Raw genomic sequence first — 24,295 nt, forward strand, 5'->3', positions numbered from 1 at the left:
ACCTCAGTGGCCACAGACAGTGGTCATGTGTGTGTGTGTGTGTGTGTGTGTGTGTGTGTGTGTGTGTGTGTATATTTTGTCTACTTTAGATGAAGGTCTTTTCGTGGCCAAAACCCCACATGTTTAGTAGTCTTTTTGTTGTGCCTCTCTGCAACTTAACATCTCCTCTATATTGTTATTAACGCTAAAGTTAGTACAAAACGGGTTTTGACTTTACCAGTATAAAGACATGTTAAGGAGAGCTTCTGTAAAGTTTGGAAGGTAGGAGACGAGGTACTGGCAGAAGTAAAGCTGTGAGTACCGGGCGTGAGTCGTGCTTCGGTAGCTCAGTTGGTAGAGCACTTGCCCGCGAAAGGCAAAGGTCCCGAGCTCAAGTCTCGGTCGGGCACACAGTTTTAATCTGCCAGGAAGTTTCATATCAGCGCACACTCCGCTGCAGAGTGAAAATCTCATTCTGGAAACATTTCCCAGGCTGTGGCTAAGCCATGTCTCCGCAATATCCTTTCTTTCAGGAGTGGTAGTTCTGCAAGTTTCGCAGGAGAGCTTCTGTAAAGTTTGGAAGGTAGGAGACGAGGTACTGGCAGAAGTAAAGCTGTGAGTACCGGGCGTGAGTCGTGCTTCGGTAGCTCAGTTAGTAGAGCACTTGCCCGCGAAAGGCAAAGGTTCCGAGTTCGAGTCTCGGTCGGGCACACAGTTTTAATCTACCAGGAAGTTTCATATCTGCGCACACTCCGCTGCAGAGTGAAAATCTCGTTCTGGATAAATACATGTTGTGTGTAAAATTACGTAAATTGTTAAATGGAATCATTAGGTGAAAAGACTTATTAGATGAAAACAGCACCTGAATAATTTAAGAAGTAGATAATTTTCTGTTCCAACTCCGTTAAGACTCTGTTTAATGATAGAATTTATGGTAAATGAAATCAATTAGTTGATTAATGAACATTAGATCCTTTTAATTGTGGTTGTTGATAAAACAATAGGATTTTAGGTACTATTGTCCTTATAATGCGAGCTCTGGGTTTTCTCAGAACATTTGAACTGAATGCCAAAATGGATCCTTAAGATAGGTGAGATATATGATTGCCATGAACTTGTACAGCCAAATTTTGAAATCAGAATATCTGCAGGACTACTGTTATTATTGATTTTAAGCCTTTATTTGTTGTTGTTGTAATGATGTGTTTCATAGTTGTGTGTCAGTGGTATTTAACACATTAATAAATAAGTAAATGAGAGAGAGAAGTGATGTGTGCATCTGGTTGCTTTACTTCCTGAAAGAACTTATATGAGACTGTGGTTCAGCCCTGTTTTGGAGGTCGTGCTTGAATGCTTCTTGTTGCATTGAATAGTTAGTGGGTATTACATTTTTAATAACCAGATGATGACCAAAACCCCTTCTGGAATTATGGAAACACATTATTTCTCATTGTTACAGCCAGCTTAGAAATTTAAAACTGGAAGCAGGCAGAAGGTAAAATAATGCCATAATTACGTGATTACTTAATTTACTCTGCCAAAGGACTCTAAGCCACTACCTTTGGATACATTATTTCTAATAAGTTTTGTTGTTTTTGTGTTGTTGTACTTTTTTGTCTTTGTCTTGGTCTTCTTTGATGGGTGGATGATTTTTGTGTGTGTTGCAGACACATTTTTGAGATTTTGTCCACATACAAAGACATAGTTATTTTTGTTTTAATGGAAATGTTCTTAAAGGACTGTAGGTGCATCTCAACAACGGATTCTGTTTACTGCTTTTATAATTGAATCATATAGCTTTCATATCTATCTAATTTTTTTAATACATTGTTTTTTTTTACATCCTGAAAAGTAACAACTCTGCTGAAAAAATGGCTATCTTACCATATTTTTAGCTATAGTAAAGCTAGAAACTTTATAATGTAAAAATAATAATGTTTTTGTTGTTGTTGTTGTTGTGGTCTTCAGTCCTGAGACTGGTTTGATGCAGCTCTCCATGCACTCTATCCTGTGCAAGCTGCTTCATCTCCCAGTACGTACTGCAGCCTACATCCTTCTGAATCTGCTTAGTGTATTCATCTCTTGGTCTCCCTCTACGGTTTTTACCCTCCACGCTGCCCTCCAGTACTAAATTGGTGATGCCTTGATGCCTCAGAACATGTCCTACCAACTGATCCCTTCTTCTAGTCAAGTTGTGCCACAAACTCCTCTTCTCCCCAGTTCTATTCAGTACCTCCTCATTAGTTATGCGATGTACCCATCTAATCTTCAGCATTCTTCTGTAGCACCACATTTTGAAAGCTTCTATTCTCTTCTTGTCTAAACTATTTATTGTCCATGTTTCACTTCCATACATGGCTACACTCCATACAAATACTTTCAGAAACGACTTCCTGACACTTAAATTTACACTCGATGTTAACAAATTTCTCTCTTCAGAAATGCTTTCCTTGACATTGCCAGTCTACATTTTATATACTTTCTACTTCGACCATCATCAGTTATTTTGCTCCCCAAGTAGCAAAACTCCTTTACTGCTTTAAGTGTCTCATTTCCTAATCTAATTCACTCATCATCACCCGACTTAATTCGACTATATTCCATTATCCTCGTTTTGCTTTTGTTGATGTTCATCTTATATCCTCCTTTCAAGACACTGTCCATTCCGTTCAACTGCTTTTCCAAGTCCTTTGCTGTCTCTGACTGGATTACAATGTTATCGGCGAACCTCAAAGTTTTTATTTCTTCTCCATGGATTTTAATACCTACTCTGAATTTTTCTTTTGTTTCCTTTACTGCTTGCTCAGTATACAGATTGAATAACATCGGGGATAGGCTACAACCATGTCTCACTCCTTTCCCAACCACTGCTTACCTTTCATGTCCCTTGACTCTTATGACTGCCATAATAATAATAATAATAATAATAATAATAATAATAATAACCAGACCTAAGGTCTGAGAAAGGAAAGGTAATAATGATAACAATAAGAATAATAATAATAATACTTACACTAATAAAAATTTTAGACAATCTGATTTAAAGTGGTGTGTAATACCATGCTTTTGCATTAGCCTTTACTTACACAAAGAGGTTTTTTAACTTCTTTCATGAGAAGAGGAATATTTGCTCCGTACTAAATGTAAGATTATTTTTCAAAAGCAACATGATTCTTTTACACAAAATATTTTATAATAAAGCATAAAGCTTGACTTCGTAAAATTATCAAGTTTGAGAAACTTTTAAAAACAATTTTGTGCTGCTTTGTATGGTAAAATTTGAAACACTACAATTTACACGGCATACCTTAGCAAGCACTACACTGCTAGCATGTTTTATTTCATGACACTTTCCCTGTCAGCTTCTTCCTTCACAGAGGATGCCACTCCAAGTATGTATAGGTTTTGCTGTACACAACCTCGTCCATTTGTTGTTAGTTTTGAAAATGCTGCCTTTAGTTAGAACGATTGATTATTCTTGATTGTTGTTACATCTCATTGTTTGGGAAATGTTTTGGTGGTAGCATATTTAAGACTATTTGGGAAAATAGCACTATGACAAGATTCATTACATAAATAATTCTGTATGTTGCAAACAGCTGAACAATAATCTATTTGACTCTTCTACTACTGATTTAATTGTAACAACACAAACCTTTATTTTTAAAGAGTTGATAAGATTAAATGTGAATGGACAGCAGAAGATGAAGATTATTTGTAGACGTAAGCTGTTGTTGTTGTTGTTGTTGTTGTGGTCTTCAGTCCAGAGACTGGTTTGATGCAGCACTTCGTGCTGCCCTATCCTATGCAAGCCTCTTCATCTCCAAGTAACTCCTGTAACCTACATCCTTCTGAATCTGCTTAGTGTCTTCATCACTTGGTCTACTTCTATGTTTTTTACACTCCACGATTCCCTCCAAAACTTAATTGGTGATCCCTTGATACCTCAGAATATGTCCTACCAACCGGTCCCTTCTTTTAGTCAGGTTGTGTCACAATTTTCTCTTCTCCCCTATTCTATTCAGTACCTCCTCATTAGTTACATGATCTTCAGCATTCTTCTGTAGCACCATATTTCGAAAGCTTCTATTCTCTTCCTGTCTAAACTATTTCTCATCCATGTTTCACTTCCACACATGGCTGTACTTCATACAAATACTTTCAGAAAAGACTTCCTGACACTTAAATCTATACTCAATGTTAACAAATTTCTCTTCTTCGGAAACGCTTTCCTTGTCATTGCCTGTCTACATTTTATATCCTCTCTACTTTGACCATGATCAGTTATTTTGCTCCCCAAATAGCAAAACTTATGCCCGAAGAAGGAGCCACTGACTCTGAAAGCTTGCCAGTTACAACAGTCTTTTATGTGTGTATTCTGCCACCACTTGTTGAGTAGACTTTTTATCTATCCAATTAAATAACTTTGTGGTGTTTGTATTTTGTGTTGTTCATGGCAGAAGGCGAATCCTTGCATTAAGTGGAAATTGTTTTGTCTTCTACATCAGGCAATTTGCAGTTGTTTGCAGTTACTTTATATATGGAATTATCGTACCCATCACTGAGATGGTGTTGATATTTTATTAATTGAATCTCTCCATGCAAAAGGGCCTTAAAAAAATTCTGGATTCTGCAGTATGAGTGCAAAGCTAAGGGAAAAATTACTGTTGTTTATTGACCAATTACAAAAGTCCTTATAGATATTCAAAGAATTTGAAGTATTTTAAGTCCTTTTTGTATGGACCAAAATAGATTTTTATGTTTTCAGTATTTTCTTGGGGAAAAGATAATGATTCATATATTACTTTGAGGGTATGGCTATAGTTTAGGAATGTGAAAGAATCATGAGAATTACAGAAAGTAAAGCAATTGGTTTTCAATCAATATTTATTAAGAAAATAATGGAGAAGAAAAAAATGCAATACTGTTTCGAGTTTCTTTAGTCATCTTACTCTTGTGAATCAGCAGCTTCACTTTTGTGCCAACATGTAATTTCATGTTAGAATTCTTGATATTCATTAGGTATATAAGTGAGTAATCTAGTAATGTCCTTTATTTATGTTGCTTGTACTGGACTTTTCCCCATGTATGCACAGTTTGTTAGAAAAGTAGAATTTGAAATACACCCAGGTTGAGAAAGCCTGTGTGTTTCATGATATCATCAGTAAACTGGATGTAATTAAACAACCACAGAGTCAGATACTGAATGAAAAATGCAGCATTATGCTGATGCCAAAATGTGCTTTCTTGTCTCATGGTACTGATCTTGGTTCAGTTTCTTCTGATATACAGTTTCTTTTATGAATCATTGGCCACCAGTTTTTGAAATCCAAAATATCTCCTGTTTTCACTTCTCATACTTCAAACTTCATGGAAGTGCTGCTTTCTTTGGCCAGTTTGGTTATTTCATGCGTGGAGTATAGTCAATCATACCGTATAAGGGTGCATTTAGTTGTAGCAAAACCCCAGTAACAGGACAAAAAAGAATCACCTGTGACAGCAAAGAATTGCTCTTTTTTTTCTTTAACTTTGCTAGTGTATATTAAAAGTAGAAGGAGCATTACTAAAGTATGGTTCTTATTCTGTCCTGCACAGTTGTTGGGCAACAAATGTAGCCCTGTAATTTCAACAGGAATGTCCTGCAGTGCAAAACACATAAGTAGTCATCTGGCACAAGTAAAGTGTTTTGTGGACAGGGAAAACTGGTAACTGAATGTTGTGCATAAAATCTGTTGCCAGAGACTATATGTGGGGTTGATCTTCCATTAGAGTTTCAGCTTCTTTTAGCCTTTCCTTGTGCTCTATAATCTCAGCCAATCCACACCTTTTTGCCACATCTTTAAAAAGGGGATTTTGAATCTTAACTTTTAATTCTTCACCCAAGCAGCATGCATCTACCTGAGGTGACCCAAATGGCAAGGAGTAGTTTTCATTGAAAAACAAATCAAAAGTCTTGTTGCTACATTTAACATCAATAAGTTCCTCCTTGAGCATTTTATGAATCAATTTTCTGTTGAGTCTTGTGTCTAAATATGTACTTGTCCTCCAAGAGTAGTGGCTTTCTTTTACTGGTTAGCTGTTTATATGTTCCTTGATAAGTTATCAGATTTTGGGTGACAAAGCGTTTACACTGAGACTTTCCCTCTTTAGTCATGTGTAGTGTGATCTAATATAGACAGCTTTCCCAGTCTTTCCATTCTTTTGTCAGTCATAGCTAGAACAGCCAGAAATGCTTTGTAATGTACCTTCCTTCTGTTGTTGCACAGAATTACATGGGCAGCAAAAACTTTGGTCACTTGTCGAACTGAACCCTCTTTTCTGTGTCAGTGTCGCTGGACGTATGTCTGTGATTGACTGGATATGAATACCTTGTTCATCCTCGTAGGGGAGGTCATGAAGCCATACAAAAATAGCTTCCTTTTCATCAGCACTAATGGCTTGAAAGCACTTGAAGCTCTTGCAACTGTGAACATAAAATAATCCAGTCTAGAAACCTATTTAAGCAGTTAACAGGATTGTAATACAGTATATCATATACTACAAACACTAGTAACAGTGTTCAAGAAACTGTCAGGAACATCCAGTATAGTTATGAATTACCTACAGTCAGATGCTTTAATTTTATTAGCTTGGTGCATAAGTTCATAGTGTTTTTGTTTTGCATGTTGGTATGCTGGTTGCTGTGGGTTTATTTATGGATTGTCATTTTTTATTTGTAGCTCACTGGTGCTATGTGAGTTTTACATATTATAATTTTGGTATTTGGAGATAGTGAATTGAGCTGTGGGTGCTATAAAATGGAGTGCCAAGTGGAGATACAGGAACATTTCCAAAATATTCTTCTGTTTGACTTCAGCAGAGTGTTGACAATAGTGGAGGCAGCCAGAAACATTTGCTCTGTGTATGGGGATAATAGCATTGAACAGAGCACAGCAAGAAAATGGTTTTCTTGTTTTAAGGAGGATTGTTTTGACATTAGAGACTTTCCACATTCAGGAAGACCTTTGACATTTGATTAAGATCATTCAAACGCTTTAATCCACAATTATCAACGTCAGTGTACTCAAGAACTGGCAAATGTGATGAACTGTGATCATTACAACCATGGTGTGATGTTTGCATGCAATGTGGAAGTTTCAGAAATTGGGTGTATGGACACCGCATGCTGTAAGGCAAAAACACAAAAATCAGCAGGTGGCCATATGTTCATCTCTGCTTGCTCGTCATGAATTGGCTAGTGAATAACACTGACCATTCATATCCTGTATCATTATTGGCAATGAGAAATGGTGTCTTTATGCTGACATAAGGAAAAGAAAGGAATGGTTGAGCCCAAACAAAGCAGCAACTCCTCTTACAAAGACCTGCATGCATCCACAGAAGATAATGTTATGTACCTGGTGGAACAACAGTGGTGTGGTGTACTATGAATTGGTTCCTTGGGATGTAACCATCACTGCTGACATTTATTGTCAACAACTGAGACATCTTGCAAATGCAGGCCAAGAACGACCTGGAAGACATCGTGAAGTGATGTGACTCCATGATCACACCTGTGCACATTCTGGTAGGCTGACAAAAACTCTATACAGGAGCTGGGTTGGGAAGTCATTTGCACCCAGCTTATTCACTTTATTTTGCACCCTCAGATTTTCATCTTTTCTGATCTCTACCGAGCAACTTTCAAGAAGCTTCTTTTCTGGGAGAAAATGTGCTCCGAACGTGGCTTCACAAGTTCTTCACTTCTGAATTACATGATTTCTACAGTTAGAGAATCAAAAAGTTATTGCAACATTGGCAGACTGTTGTAAATAGTGAAATAGAATACAGTATTGATGACTAAAGTCTTACATGATTTCTACAGTTAGAGAATCAAAAAGTTATTGCAACATTGGCAGACTGTTGTAAATAGTGAAATAGAATACAGTATTGATGACTAAAGTCTCTGTTATATATATCTGTTGTGTTTATTAATCTTATGGAAAAATGCTATGAACTTATGCATGAACCCAATAGCTGGTATGCATTGTACTTTATAGTCAATTCATTCTTGAACTTTTAGTTTCGCTGTTTTTGAAATATTCCTCTTTCCTGTTAAAGGATTGCTTTTCTTTTTTTGCCTGGATACAGTGGGGCCTTCAATCTCTTTCAGAAATAAAACTGAAAATATTATCTACAGAAGAAATGTGTATGTCTACAGTGTACAGTATCAGCTCTTGCCCTCCAACAAATAAATTGTACAGTTTGGCCAGTATATTTTGCACATTAAAGTTAACAGAATTATCCTGAAAGTGTCCAACTTCCGTGCTGAAATGCAATTTCTTAGAAAGAAGGGCTTCAGTCCTGGAGTGAATTCCTTTCTGCATAGAACTCTAAACAAAAAGCTTCAGTTTGTATATTTCCAAGCAGTGGACTAAATACCTTTTTGCTCAGAATGATGGAAATCCCCATAAAGGTATGATTTCCGTCAAAATTTCATTTTGGAAATTTTGTGACTGAAGCCCTTTCTGCGTTTAGCAGTTCAGTTGTGGTTGCTCATATTGTTAGATGTGCGTGAACTTTTATTTGTCTTTCTTAACTATTTAGTCTTTTATGGCAGTGTGCGACTTCACTAACCATTGTGGAGCTGCAGACATAGGCATACTTGCAATCTTTTGTGGTGGTTATTTCCACTTAAAAATAAGTGGATATTGGAGAAAGCTGAATAGGCTTCATTAGTAGAAATTGGTGTGTTTTCACTTTCATATCAGCAGTTGTTATCCTCATTTAAGCAACAAAATTCACCCATTCACCATTAGTGAGTATATGTGTAAACACATGCTTTCCAAGTGTTTATTCAGTTTTTCTTTGGAATTACACATGAATGTAATGTCTCTTAAACAAAAATTTGTGCACATTGTCAGTTTTGTATGTAGATGTGCATTTTGAGAATATATTTTGTGTTTATTTGTACTAAAAACTGGAAATATTCTAAATATGGTGATTACATTTCAGAATACTGTAATATATTTTATACACATTTTGTTGAGAGAATCAGACTGGAGTCAGAAGTGAGTATTTCAGTTGTTATTTAGCATTGTTATGTGATATGAATGAGAATAATACACTGAAGTGCCAAAGAAACATGCACAGGCATGCATATTCAAATACAGAGTTATGAAAATTGGCAGAATACGGCAGTGCAGTCTGCAACACCTATAGAAGACGACAAGTGTCTGGCTCAGTTGTTAGCTGGGTTACTGCTGCTACAATGGCAGGTTATCAAGATTTAAGTAAGTTTGAACATGGTGTTACAGTTGGCGTACGAGTGATGGGACACAGCATCTCCGAGGTAGCGATGAAGTGGGGATTTTCCTGTACAACCATTACACAAGTGTACTGTGAATATCAGGAATCCAGTAAAACATCAAATCTCCAACATCATTTGACTGGAAAAAGATCCTGCAAGAACAGGACCAACGACTACTGAAGAGAATCGTTCAAGGTGACAGAAGTGCAACACTTCCGCAAACTGCTGCAGATTTCAGTGCTAGGTCATCAAAAAGTGTCAGCGTGCGAACCATTTAACGAAACATCATCGATATGGGCTTTTGGAGCTGAAGGGCCACTCATGTACGCTTGGTGACTGCACGACACAAAGCTTAACGCCTCACCTGGGCCTGTCAACACCGACATTCCACTGTTGATAACTGGAAACGTGTTGCCTGGTTGGATAAGTCTCATTTCAAATTGTATCATGTGGGTGGACATGGACATGTATAGGTATGGAGACAACCTCATCAACCTATGGACCCTACGTGTCAGTAGGGGACTTTTCAAGCTGGTAGAGGGTCTGTAATGGTGTGGGGTGTGTGCAGTTGGGTGATATGGGACCCTTGATATGACTCTGACAGGTGACACATACATAAGCATCCTGTCTGATCACCTGCATCCATTAATGTCCGTTGTGCATTCCGACAGACTTCAGCAATTCCAGCAGGACAATGTGACACCTCAAATGTCTAAAATTGCTGCATGGCTCCAGGAACATTCTTCTGAGTTGAAACACTTCCTCTGGCCACCAAACTCCCCAGGCATGAACATTATTGAGCATATCTGGGATGACTTGCAATGTGCTGTTCAGAAGAGATCTCCACCCCTCATAGTCTTATGGAGTTATGGATTCGTGGTGTGAATTCCCTCCAGCACTACTTCAGACGTTAGTCGACTCCATGCCAAGTCACGTTGCGCCACTTCTGCGTGCTCATGGGGGCCCTACACGATTTTAGGCAGGCGTACCAATTTCTTTGGCTGTTCAGTGTATATTCAGCAATGGAAAGTCCAGGTTGGAATATAAGCAATTTTATGAAAAGGGTAGATTGCTACTCATCATAAAGATTACCTGTTGAGTTGCAGATGAGCACAACTAGGAGACTGTTACACTTTGATCTTTTACCCAAAACCTTCTTCAGAAAGGAAAATATGCACACATTCACACGAGCAAGTACACATCATGCACACATGACCACTATCTCCGGCTGCTCCAGACAGAAAGCAGCTGTGTTGTGTCAGATGGAAGCAGCAATCCAGAGTGGTCTGGGGAAGGGGAGGGATAACACAGTACTGGTGGAGGGAGAGAAGTCGATGCAGCCTGACAGTGTGTAGAGCGACTAGATGGTGTTAGGACAAGGCTGCCAGTTGTATTTTCAGGAGGCTGTGGGGAAGGGAGGGGGGGGGGGGGGGACGGGAGTCGAAAAGGAGAGGATCAGAGAAGGGGAAAAGACCAGTGGGTAAATTGGCAGAGAGCGGTGCACAATGAGGGTGTGGGGATGTGAATTGGGAGGAGGTGGTAGTGCAGTGAGGGCAGAAACTGTTGGGTGAAGGCAGAGGGGACAGTAGGTTATTGTAGGTTGAGACCAGGATGATTTATGGTGCGAAGAATGTGTTGGAAGGACGACTCCCATCTGTGCAGTTCAGAAAAGCTAGTGGTGGCAGGGAGAATCGAGATGGCCCAGGTTGTGAAGCTGCCATTGAAATCAAACATGTTAAGTTCAGCTGCATGTTGTGCCACAGAGCGGTATACTTTGCTCTTGGCCTCAGTTTGGTGGTGGCCATTCATCCTGGTGTTCCTGAAAGATCTGTGTATTATGAATGGTGTAGAGAGATTTTAAATAGTGAAGATTAATAGCAGTATTTTAACCTTATGTGAGTTTTTGTACCTTAATAAACAGCTTTGATTTCAGGGAATTTTAGATGCCTTCTGTGAGTGTGTCGGTTCCTCCTATGGAGTTCTCATGATTCGTGGTTGTGTGTCAGTTGCCACATCCAGTTGGTGGTCATTGGCACCAGTAGAAAGGCAGTTGCTGGTTCTTCTGCTGCAGTGTGGTAATGAACATACTGTGGCTCATGATGTTCCAGTCTTCCTGCCAGTTAAAAGTCCACATGTAAGTATATGCTTCAGCTGTGTACTGAATGCACCCATTCTACACACAATCTGTCACTATGCGTGGTGGTATTCTGCTACCATTCACTGACTATTAAATACATAATGGCTGTTCCTGTTAGCTGTACTTTCACCTTTAAGTGATATATGCATTTATTGTTACCAGTTGTCTGGCATACTAGAGCTTGACAACTTCTGGTGACTGGAGTATGAGATATAATAGAGAATCTAGTCTCACTGGAGCATTTCTTTGGTCAAACTAGTTCTTTACAAGAAAACTGAAAAATCTAATGGCTTGTTAAATACATTTGGTGATTCCTCACACAGTGCACAATTCATTCACATTGATTTTGATGTCTGTATTATTAGGCGAAGGAATAAGAAAAAGAAAGATTATCCTATATTAGTATACTACAGCCCACTAATTTTGTAAGGATCAGGATGAGCAAGTATTACACTTGAATTACTTCAAATGTCTATAGGCTCACAATAATTTCAATTTATTTCTTTTTAGTACTTCATTAGATAAGGTGTGAAACTTAGCTTACCCTTTTCTCACATGATAGGCTGTGAAGGATGAAGGGCAACAGGCTGGTTCCATGTTCCTAGATTTCCTTAAAGTTTTTGACATGGTGCCTTATTGAAGACTGTTAACGAAGGAACAACCATATGAAATAGATTCCCAAATATGTGAGTGGCTTGAAGATTTCTTAAGTAATAGAACCCAGTATGTGTCCTCGATAGCTAGTTTTCATCAGAAGTGTGCCCCAAGGAAGCGTGACAGGACTGCTCTTATTCTCTGTGTACATAAACTAGTAAGCCCAGCAATGCTTCACAATTGCTAAAAATGTATGAAAATTGGGTGTACATCCTAATCTCTCTCTCTCTCTCTCTCTCTCTCTCTATCCATCTCCTCCTCCTCCTCCTCCTCCTCCTCCTCCTCCTCTCTATGTCCATCTTGTGTTTCCTACTTTCTAGTCCATCCCCCCCCCCCTCCCCCCCTCTCTCTGGCTACCTTCCTTTGCCCTCTCACTCTTACTTTGAGCCTTGGTAACTGGTGTTACAAATGAAACCTTGATCCGGAATTGAAATCACTAAAAAAGGATTGGTTGGTATAATTGATATACAGAGTATGAGTGAGATCTCTCCAAGTGCTAGATCTGTGAGGATGGTACCTTCAGTGACAGTATTTGGCATGTTATTAATCTGTAAATGGGTATGATTATAAAGTTTCAGATGATTTATATTCTGTAGTAGTATTCTAATCATAAACCAATAAGCCATAAACACAGCTTTTCTGTTTTCTGTTGGAATCAACTACAGAGAATAAAACAAAACAGCACATTGCTGTTTATACATATTTTGTTTAAAAATGTACATAAGGGAAATGGATATATACAGGAGAAACAATCTGTCTATTGGTTTCAATGCCTTGGTATTGTAGTTAAAATTGACTGGAAGAAAGAAGACTAAACCATACATTTCCAAAGCACAGCACAGCACTGCAATTTCTTTTAACAGAAAACCTGTTCATTCTTCTTTAAAACTATATAAAGCCTATGCATGTCTGAACTTTCATTAGAGTATTGTGCAAAAATTTGAAGTAAATCAATCAAGAACTTTTTGAGATTTCTGCTAACATAATTTGCCTATTACTTATATTCATTCATATATTATTTGTACTGAAAAAATATATAGAGTTAGAGTTTTGTATGAAAATTTGAAGTAACTTGCTAAAGAACTTTTTGAGATTTATGCTAACAATGCTTCCTCTTCATGTATTACATATATATTTATATATTAAAGAAATATGTAGCCTATGTCCACCTGAATGTTTAGTACAGTTGTGCATAGAAGTGATAGGGTCAAGAGCTTTTTGAAAATTTTGCTAGCAATGTTTCCCCTTTGTATATTATATTTATATTTAAATACCATATACAAGGGTTGGAATTTAAGTAGTGGCAACTATTTATTCACAACTGATACAAAAGAGTTACATGTTTACATTTGTTACTCTCCTTCAAAGTAGTCTCTAGAGGAACGGAAGGTTCCAAATGATTGGAAAAGAACACAGGTAGTCCCAGTCTTCAAGAAGGGTCGTCGAGCAGATGCGCAAAACTATAGACCTATATCTCTGATGTCGATCTGTTGTAGAATTTTAGAACATGTTTTTTGCTCGAGTATCATGTCGTTTTTGGAAACCCAGAATCTACTATGTAGGAATCAACATGGATTCCGGAAACAGCGATCGTGTGAGACCCAACTCGCTTTATTTGTTCATGAGACCCAGAAAATATTAGATACAGGCTCCCAGGTAGATGCTATTTTTCTTGACTTCTGGAAGGTGTTCGATACAGTTCCGCACTGTCGCCTGATAAACAAAGTAAGAGCCTATGGAATATCAGACCAGCTGTGTGGCTGGATTGAAGAGTTTTTAGCAAACAGAACACTGCATGTTGTTATCAATTGAGAGACTTCTACAGACGTTAAAGTAACCTCTGGCGTGCCACAGGGAAGTGTTATGGGACCATTGCTTTTCACAATATATATAAATGACCGAGTAGATAGTGTCGGAAGTTCCATGCGGCTTTTCGCGGATGATGCTGTAGTATACAGAGAAGTTGCAGCATTAGAAAATTGTAGCGAAATGCAGGAAGATCTGCAGCGGATAGGCACGTGGTGCAGGGAGTGGCAACTGACCCTTAACATAGACAAATGTAATGTATTGCGAATACATAAAAAGAAGGATCCTTTATTGTATGATTATATGATAGCGGAACAAACACTGGTAGCAGTTACTTCTGTAAAATATCTGGGAGTATGCGTGCGGAACGATTTGAAGTGGAATGATCATATAAAATTAATTGTTGGTAAGCCGGGTACCAGGTTGAGATTCATTGGGAGAGTCCTTAGAAAATTGAGTCCATCAACAAAGGAGGTGGCTTACAAAACGCTCGTTCGACCTATACTTGAGTATTGCTCATCAGTGTGGGATCCGTACCAGATCGGGTTGACGGAGGAGATAGAGAAGATCCAAAGAAGAGCAGCGCGTTTTGTCACAGGGTTATTTGGTAACCGTGATAGCGTTACGGAGATGTTTAACAAACTCAAGTGGCAGACTCTGCAAGAGAGGCGCTCTGCATCGCGGTGTAGCTTGCTCGCCAGATTTCGAGAGGGTGCGTTTCTGGATGAGGTATCGAATATATTGCTTCCCCCTACTTATACCTCCCGAGGAGATCACGAATGTAAAATTAGAGATATTAGAGCGCGCACGGAGGCTTTCAGACAGTCGTTCTTCCCGCGAACCATATGCGACTGGAACAGGAAAGGGAGGTAATGACAGTGGCACGTAAAGTGCCCTCCGCCACACACCGTTGGGTGGCTTGCGGAGTATAAATGTAGATGTAGATGTAGTCACCAGCGTTGTGTAGAAACCGTTGCCAGTGATGTGGAAGGCGTATTCCATTAGCAGAGCCTGTTCTGTTTTGAAGCAAGCCAGTCTAGAACTTTTTGACAGTTTTGGTAACAATATTGAAGTATGGCTTGCTTTCAAATAGACATATAGATGTTTGTGTAAAGATGTATATGCCCTATGGATGAGAAAAGGTGTAGTTGGTGTCTTTCTGAACATTTATTAGAGTATTGTTTAAAAATTGGAAGGAAATAGACCAAAAATTTTCTGACATTTTTGCTAAAAACCTTTCCCATTTATATAGTATATATGTACTTGTATACCATATACATTAAAGAAATGTTTAGCCCATGTCCGTCCAAACGTTTGATAGAATATGTGTAAAAGTTTTAAGTAAATCAGTCAAGAATATTCCAAGATTTTTTTTTGGTAACAACTTTTAACTACCACTTGTCTTTATATAGTAGTATAGATGGTGTGACAGACAGGGTGAGCAACAATCTGCAGCAGTTTGTTGATAATGCAGTGGTGGATGGGAAGGTGTTCTCTTTGAGTGACTCTAGGAGGATACAAGATGACTTAGACAAAATTTATAGTTGGCATGATTGATGGCAGATTGCTCTGATTATTATTATTATTTTTATTTTTTTAAATTTTTTTAAAGGGTGTTCCACAAAATTCCAGGAGAGCTGCCAGATGTTTGTAACTTCCTGCCACAATATTTCGGCGCAGAGTCTTATGGCCATCTTCAGGTGATACTGGTGAAAACACATTGAACTCTGATATTTAAGGCCCAGCCAGCACATGCATGGTGGATTCACTTGGCGTTGCGCATGTGCTATTGAGCGTATTCGATTCTGCTGTGCAGCGCGCCCTCCGTGGTGAAAATTTGCCGCATTGATATAAATTTGATTGTCTTCCTGCGGTTCCATCACAGAATTACGCCGGCTCTGGAGGACACAATGTTTTTCGATGATTGGATTCCATGCCGAATTCAATTGAAAACCGCCATCTCGATTAATAAGAGACTCACTGTCAGACAGTCGTATTTCCACAGATTCATTAATAATAGAACTCCAAAAGTTGGAGTGGAACCTATGGGCCACAATTTTTGTCTCACTCTAATTCATGACATGACCAGTGGAAATAAAGATTTCGGTGATGGCAGACTTAACAAGGCTGAAGAAGGCGAGTGTGCCGCTGATATTCCACAATGCGATCCTGCAGTTTGCATCATTTGCCCTACATAAGATTTGCCGCATTCACACGGAATCCTGTAAACACCTGCCTTGTGCAGTTCTAGGTCATCTTTGACAGATCCACGCATGTGCCGGCGAGGCCTTAAATAGCAGAGCTCAGTGCGCTTTCACCAGTATCGCCTGAAGATGGCCAGAAGACTCTGGCACAGAAATACTGTGGCAGGAAGTTACAAACAGCCGGCAGTTCTCCCGAAATTTTGTGGAACAATATGTACACTGTAAAAGGTTTTAAATCTCACAAAAAAGGGTATGTGAATACAGCATTGGTAGTTTACTGCTTGATACTGCCATGTTAATTAAATATCTGGACATATTGCTGCAAAGCGATGTGAAATGGAATGAATGTATAAGGGTGGTAGTAGGGAAGTCAAATGGTCAACTTCAGTTTATTGGGGGAATTTTAGTTAAGTGTCGTTCATCTGTGAAGGAGACTCATATAGAACACTAATGTAATCCATTTTTGAGTTCTGCTTGAGAGTTTGGGATCCCCAACATGTCAGGCTAATGAAGACATTGAAACTATTCAGAGGTGGGCTGCTAGATCTGTTACCCACAGGTATGATCAACATGTGAATATTACACTGATGCTTAATGAACTCGAGTGGAAATTCCTGGAGGGAGGGCAGTGTTCTTTTCGTGGAAAAAATGTAGAAAACTGGCATTAAAAGCTAACTGCAGAATAATTCTTCTGCCACCACTGTACATTTCATGTAAGGACCATAGAGAGAAGACGAAGAAAAATTAGGGCTTATATGGAGGGTTGTAGGTAGTCATTTTTGCCTTGCTCTATTTACGATTGGAGCGGGAAAGGAAACTACTAGTTGTGGTGCAAGATAACCTCTGCCTCATACCATACAGTGGCTTGCAGAGTACCTGCGTAGATGTAGTTGTAGATGTAGGAAATGTAATGGTTCAGGATACTAAGAAGTTTAAGTTCTTCTCAGAGAGTAACAAAAAAGAGAAAAATGAAAGAAAAAAGGAGGTTAGGTTTTAGAAGCTATCCTGTAGGTTATTGTGGTATTTTTATATCTTTGGAACAGTTGTTATCAGTTTCATCATTCTGTTATTTTGGAAATAGGGTTGTTTTTCTTGTTAATTGTTTCACAAGACTGCAAATAAGTATTTAAAAAAAATAGTTATACAGGGCTATTACAAATGATTTAAGCGATTTCATAAATTCACTGTAGCTCCATTCATTGACATACGGTCACGACACACTACAGATAGGTAGAAAAACTCATAAAGTTTTGTTCGGCTGAAGCCGCACTTTAGGTTTCTGCCGCCAGAGCGCTCGAGAGCGCAGTGAGACAAAATGGCGACAGGAGCCGAGAAAGCGTATGTTCTGCTTGAAATGCACTCACATCAGTCTGTCATAACAGTGCAACGACACTTCAGGACGAAGTTCAACAAAGATCCACCAACTGCTAACTCCATTCGGCGATGGTATGCGCAGTTGAAAGCTTCTGGATGCCTCTGTAAGGGGAATCAACGGGTCGGCCTGCAGTGAGTGAAGAAACGGTTGAACGCGTGCGGGCAAGTTTCACGCGTAGCCCGCAGAATACGACGAATAAAGCAAGCAGGGAGCTAAACGTACCATGGAAAAGGCTAAAGCAGAAGCCTTACCGTTTACAATTGCTACAAGCCCTGACACCCGATGACAAAGTCAAACGCTTTGAATTTTCGGCACGGTTGCAACAGCTCATGGAAGAGGATGCGTTCAGTGCGAAACTTGTTTCCACTGATGAAGCAACATTTTTTCTTAATGGTGAAGTGAACAGACACAATGTGCGAATCTGGGCGGTAGAGAATCCTCACGCATTCGTGCAGCAAATTCGCAATTCACCAAAAATTAACGTGTTTTGTGCAATCTCACGGTTTAAAGTTTACGGTCCCTTTTTCTTCTGCGAAAAAAACCTTACAGGACACGTGTATCTGGACATGCTGGAAAATTGGCTCATGCCACAACTGGAGACCAACAGTGCCGACTTCATCTTGGAACAGGATGGTGCTCCACCGCACTTCCATCATGATGTTCGGCATTTCTTAAACAGGAGATTGGAAAACCGATGGATCGGTCGTGGTGGAGATAATGATCAGCAATTCATGTCATGGCCTCCACGCTCTCCCGACTTAACCCCATGCGATTTCTTTCTGTGGGGTTATGTGAAAGATTCAGTGTTTAAACCTCCTCTACCAAGAAACGTGCCAGAACTGCGAGCTCGCATCAACAATGCTTTCGAACTCATTGATGGGGACATGCTGCGCCGAGTGTGGAAGGAACTTGATTATCGGCTTGATGTCTGCCGAATCACCAAAGGGGCACATATCGAACATTTGTGAATGCCTAAAAAAACTTTTTGAGTTTTTGTATGTGTGTGCAAAGCATTGTGAAAATATCTCAAATAATTAAGTTATTGTAGAGCTGTGAAATCGCTTCAATCATTTGTAATAACCCTGTATTGTAATCAGTATATTATGTTACTGTGGTGGTCATAATGTGATTATTTATTTATTTATTTATTTTTTGCTTGGTTTGGTTTTGCTGGTCAAGGAAAAGATTGGAATCAGCAGTTTTGTTAACTGATGTAACACCGTATCTAATGAAACTATTGGATTTCTCACAACTGCTTCCATCATAGAAAACCCCACACTTTACAGGTGCAAGTCCTGCAATATATTTTCTGTCAGCCTCAGAGTAACAACATAGACTACTGAAAACTTAAACACATGCATCTATAATGAAAAAAAAAAAAAAAAAAAAGAAAAATAAAGAAAACTGACACTAGCTGTTAAGATTGAAATCCAATAGTCTGTTAAGCTATGCCTTTAATGGATGTTGATGTCAAGATTTTTGGATTACTAACTTACAGTGGCTAGAATTACTTGGTTAGCACGTTACAGTAAAAAATTCTTGCAGAATGCTTTGTTAGTTTGACAAAAATCAGGATTTAGTTTCAAATGTTTGGTTAAGCATAGTCTCTAAATGTTAGATATGTGTTATTTCATTCCTGTCTCATACTTATTTTACATAACATTTGACTTCCCCTCAACCTGCTTGTACAGTTCCATTGGCTGTTTGTGCTATTCTGTGTACTGACACTTAAGTGTAAATATTTATTTATGTTTTAATGAGATGTCAGCTAAAAATAACTCTGAAAGTTCATTGTCATCCAGTTATTTATGAGGTTCATGATTAAGTAAAATAGTAAAGCAGTAAACAAAAGAAAGATAACACATTTAATTTTTTGATGATTATCTTTTCATAATTATTTTTCTGAATTTTGTTTCCTGTGGCTTTTGTGTGTGAACATGTTGATGTATATGCATTCCTTACTTTCATTAAATGTTAAGAGCCGGGCTAATGCTGTTATACTTATGGTTCATGGATCAATATTGACAAAACTCCGGATAAGGTGTGATGGGAAATCAAAATAGTATGATGACATTTGGTTGTAAGTGGACAAGGAGAGAGTACCAGGTAGAGGACATGTTTGGTAGCAATGTACATTTTGGATCATCTAGTGGTGTGCTATAAAACTAGCACATGAGTTTCAGTGTGTACCAGAACTGCAGACACATACCTGGAAAAAAATAATTATGTAACTTTATTTTTAAAGGTTATAATTCAATCTTGGTGACTAACCTTCATGTATTCAATATTTCTAACATATTTCTAACATCTTAATTTTGGCACAAAAGAAAAAAAACTGCATTTTCTCACCTGTAATTGGTTATCTTAAACTATCCTCCCACTGGTTGCATGCCACTTGCTGCCACCCTACAAGGAGAAGTAAAATGAGTCACAGCTTACATTTTCCTTACTCTTAACTTAAGCCCAACTTTTTTCAGTCCATAAATTTTTTGTTTAATGCTGCTGTTAATGTTACATAAGAATAGTTACTTGCTCCATAAACCCAGTACAGCACATAATGGATGTCTGCAGGTTGCCTATCGTGTTGTGTCCTGTCTCTTGACGTCTGATGTGGAGGTGTGTGTGCTGTGTGGACCAACTCCAGGCCTCAGTGAGGTTGAGCGCGCAGCTGCACAGTGCTGGAGGAGTGCCATTGACTTGTTGCGCAATGCTCAACAGTCCTTTTCTTTTGATTCTGGAGTTGCTGGGTTAGTGCTTGAAAATGGCGGTCCTGTTTATTGGAGTAATATTTAAATAGCTTCTATTGTAAAAATCTGTACAAGTTTGTGAAACAGAAATTTAATCATAATTTGTGTTTCTTTTCTTTGTTTTCTCTATAGCTCAGAAAATGTTTGCACTAACATAATCTTTAGAATTTGTTGCATAAACAGAACTTCTGCTGTAGCTTTAACTGTAGATTTAACTAATTTGTAAATGTACACTGATGTTTGTGAAAATTGCAACACCAAGGATGATAAATGTGATTGAAATGAATTTTATACCATAGATTGTATGCTAGACAATACACAAATGTTCAGCATTGCAGGATTGTGCATGATCTCTAAACTATGAGAATTCACCAGGGTGTGAGGCTCCCACATGTTGCAGCCAAGCTCTAAATATTGTGGCACTCCAATCTAACTGGGCCTTGATATGTTTTTGAGTACCGTTGTTGCAATGCAAGCTTTCAAAACATCAGTGGTTGCTGGAGGACCATGAGGAATAAGTTGCTTACCAACTATATCTCAGATCTGTATTAGGTAAATTGTCAGACAAGTATATACCGCAAGGAAGCAATGGCAACATTCATTGTTTTAACAAGGCTTGCCACAGACCATGTCTCATGGGTTAATATACTTCATTACGTAAATACGGTTGCTCAAGGGAGGTTCAGTGTCCTGGGTTCTAGAACCTTTGCAACATAATGATTACTGGTCGCAGTGCTCTCAAAGTGTATGAGTCAGGATCACATGGCATCGCAAACTACAGCATTGGGACTTGCCTATTATGCAGCTCAACAGTGTAGACTCCAAGATTGTGATTACTATGTAGTCTGAAAACCATACGTTTTGACATTCAAAATGCCAGTGGGTACTGTGTAATGTGTCATTGCAATTAGAAGTGCCTTTATCCTCTATGCAGTGGAAGCTAGCACAATGAAATAGTGGCACCAGCCAAGCTTGCAACAAATGATGTCATGCCTGTGACCCCAGGCAGGTCCACTCTCATTGCAGGGTTCCAGCATCAAGTCAACTATGTGGACAAAACAGTAAGTTGTCTTACTATGGTGCAGACATTTTAGATGGCTTGTCACATAGATTGAATGAGTGACTGATTGATTGACTGATTTCTTTATTAATACATTACACCATAACAACAGCACCTCCGAATTTTACTGTTGGCACTACACACGCTGGCAGATGACGTTCACCAGGCATTCGCCATACCCACACCCCGCCATCAGATCGCCACATTGTGTACCTTGATTCTTCACTCCACACAATGACATTTTTCCACTGTTCAATCGTCCAATGTTTGCGCTCCTTACACCAAGTGAGGTGTTGTTTGGCATTTATCAGCATGATATGTGGCTTATGAGCAGCCGCTTGACCATGAAATCCAAGTTTTCTCACCTCCTGCCTAACTTTCGTAGTACTTGCAGTGGATCCTTATGCAGTTTGGAATTCCTGTGGGATGGTCTGGATACATATGTGCCTATTACACATTACAACCCTCTTCAAATGTTGGCGGTCTCTGTCGGTCAACAGATGAGGTCGGCCTGCACGCTTTTGTGCAGCACGTGTCCCTTCACATCACTATCACATTGGAAACAGTGGGCCTAGGGATGTTTAGGAGTGTGGAAATCTCACATAGAGATGTATGACACAAGTGACACTCAATCACCTATTCACTTTCGAAGTCCGTCAGTTCCGTGGAGCGCCCCATTCTGCTCTGTCATGATGTCTAATGACTACTGAGGTCGCTGATATGGAATACCTGGCAGTAGGTGGCAGAATAATGCACCTAACATGAAAAACATATGTTTTTTTGGGGTGTCCGGATACTTTTGATCACATAGTGTAGTTTCTGCTGTTGCCCGGTAATCATCTGAGGCACTGGTTTTGAAGTAAATTGAGGTCAAACTTTGCTGCTGGCTGGAAGTCGCTGCCCTCTTTGTCAATTGGTGGTCACAATACACTGCCTTTTGGCCTGTTTTTGATGTGTGACTGCACAATCTCTTGTGCCCAATTCACAATTAGTGAACGCAATAACATGTGTATGACCACATACCAAATTGACAAAAATGATTGGTTCTGTCTGTCTGTATCAATCTAAGTTACAAGGCTCACTGCTAACTGCTAATTACATTATGAATTTTCAGTGTAATCCTTTGTGAGACTTACGGATTTTTGATTTGTATTTCAACAGCAATAAAACTGTGAGCGTGGCATAAAGGGTATTTTGTAGGCACTTCTGACATGTTTCGCTATAGTAGACATAACTGTCTTGAGAGATTTGGCAACTGTGTAGATAATTAATATAATTCTTATTTATTGTTCTGTCACAGTTGCATATTTTTAATTAGATTACAGTTTCTATTACTCTGGATCATCTTTAGATCTAAAACAAAGTAAAACGAAGTAGTTGTGTCAGCAGCCAATCTTGTCTACTAGCATCCTGACGTGGTTCGGAGAAGACAAGACAGGTTACTTGAAATATGCTCACTATTTTTGTATACTTGAATTTAGCATATTTTGTGACAGTACTCACTTTTCCGTGGATGTTTATAAGATGATATTTGACTTTTTTGTGTTGGCTTCAGTCGTCTAGTGAAAGTATGATTCCATAATGCTGTTTCGTCAGCTGCAGAAATGTCCTGGTTCAATGCGTTTTTCTCATTTTTGGTGCTTCAAATACGATTTATCCGAATGTGCTTCCTTCTTGATGTTTATATAAAAAAAGTAGTAGAATAACTCATTTTTGCTGGTCGCTTGCAAATTATTATAACGGGGACCTGTACATTGTTCCACCGTCACACACAGAGTGTTCATTGCTAACTGACTACGGTCAAAAATGACTCCAGCGTCAAAGTCATTTCACACAACACACGAGCTTCCACTTGTAACCAGTCTCTTTGATATTATTTGTCACATCTACTAATATTAATCAATATGCTGTCACTCTCGAACATATAAACAAATTAGCATAAAATAAGGCAAATTACAATTCACAAAAAATATTCTGACAAAAATATAAGAAAACATTTACAACCTCCCTCATTAGATTTGGTATCGACAAATCCAGTAGAAAATAACACATCTCCAAGATCCATTACATACTGATTCAACTACTTTAGAATGTATCTCTGAAAACACAACTTTAGGGCAAGAGCTGAGCAAAACACAAACAAACATGCTGGGCCTTTTATCAGGCAATAGAGCTTTTATTGTGCCTATGCAGTTCTTGCGTTGTTTAGCAACGATACATATTGGTCTCAGCTTTGCATCATAAATTAGTAAAACTTTCAGTATCTCGCAGTGGATAAACTTTCTGTATTGGGTAGGGGGTACCAGGTGGAGAAGTATGAAACCAGAATTTGGTTGCAATAATTACACATCTGTTGTTTGAAACTGATAAACAACATTTTATTCAAAATAATCTCCATTGCTATTTATACATTTCTCCCACCTCTGCGGCAGGCTATGAACACCATGCCAAAAAAAAACAATTCTTCTATTGAAGCAGACCAGTCAGCGAGTCATTTTCACACATTTTCATATGAACTGAAGCATTGTTCAGTGAGAGTGTGTCCCAGTGGTGCAGATAGATGATAATTGGGTGGAGCCAAGTGTGCAGAATAAGCCGCATGTCCTAGTATTTCCCAACTGAATGCATCAATCGTGTCCCTGACCTGTTTTGCTACGTGTGATCGGACGTTATCATAGATCAATATGACTTTGTGTTGTCTTTTTCCATATTCTGGTCATTTTTCACATACTGCTCTATTTAAATCGATCATTTGCTGTTGGTAATGATCAGTGTTAATGGTTTCACCAGGTTTTAGCAGCCTCATAATAGATGACACCCTTATGATCCCATCGAACGCAGAGCATTGTGTTCTTTCCAAAGCAATTTGGTCTTTCAGTGAATGTTGATGGTTTGCCTGGATTCACCCATGATTTACAATGCTTAGGATTCTCAAAATATATCTGTGTTTCATCACCTGTTACTATTTGATGGAGAAATGACTTATTTTTGTATCTGGCGAGCAGCATTTCACAAGTGGTTTTTCGATTTGCTTGCTGTCTTTC

At 38.8% G+C, this 24,295-nt stretch overlaps 1 protein-coding gene across 1 annotated transcript in view; it reads left to right on the top strand.

Moving 5' to 3' along the window:
- Positions 1-24,295, top strand: part of LOC124605214 (protein fuzzy) — a 157,846-nt gene that overhangs the window by 64,643 nt on the left and 68,908 nt on the right. The window contains exons 5-6 of the mRNA XM_047136760.1: positions 11,202-11,402; positions 20,016-20,191. Coding sequence (XP_046992716.1) covers positions 11,202-11,402; positions 20,016-20,191 — 377 coding nt within the window. The remainder of the gene's footprint in view (positions 1-11,201; positions 11,403-20,015; positions 20,192-24,295) is intronic.

The sequence above is a fragment of the Schistocerca americana genome, chromosome 3 (assembly GCF_021461395.2).
Source record: "Schistocerca americana isolate TAMUIC-IGC-003095 chromosome 3, iqSchAmer2.1, whole genome shotgun sequence".
NCBI lineage: Eukaryota > Metazoa > Arthropoda > Insecta > Orthoptera > Acrididae > Schistocerca > Schistocerca americana.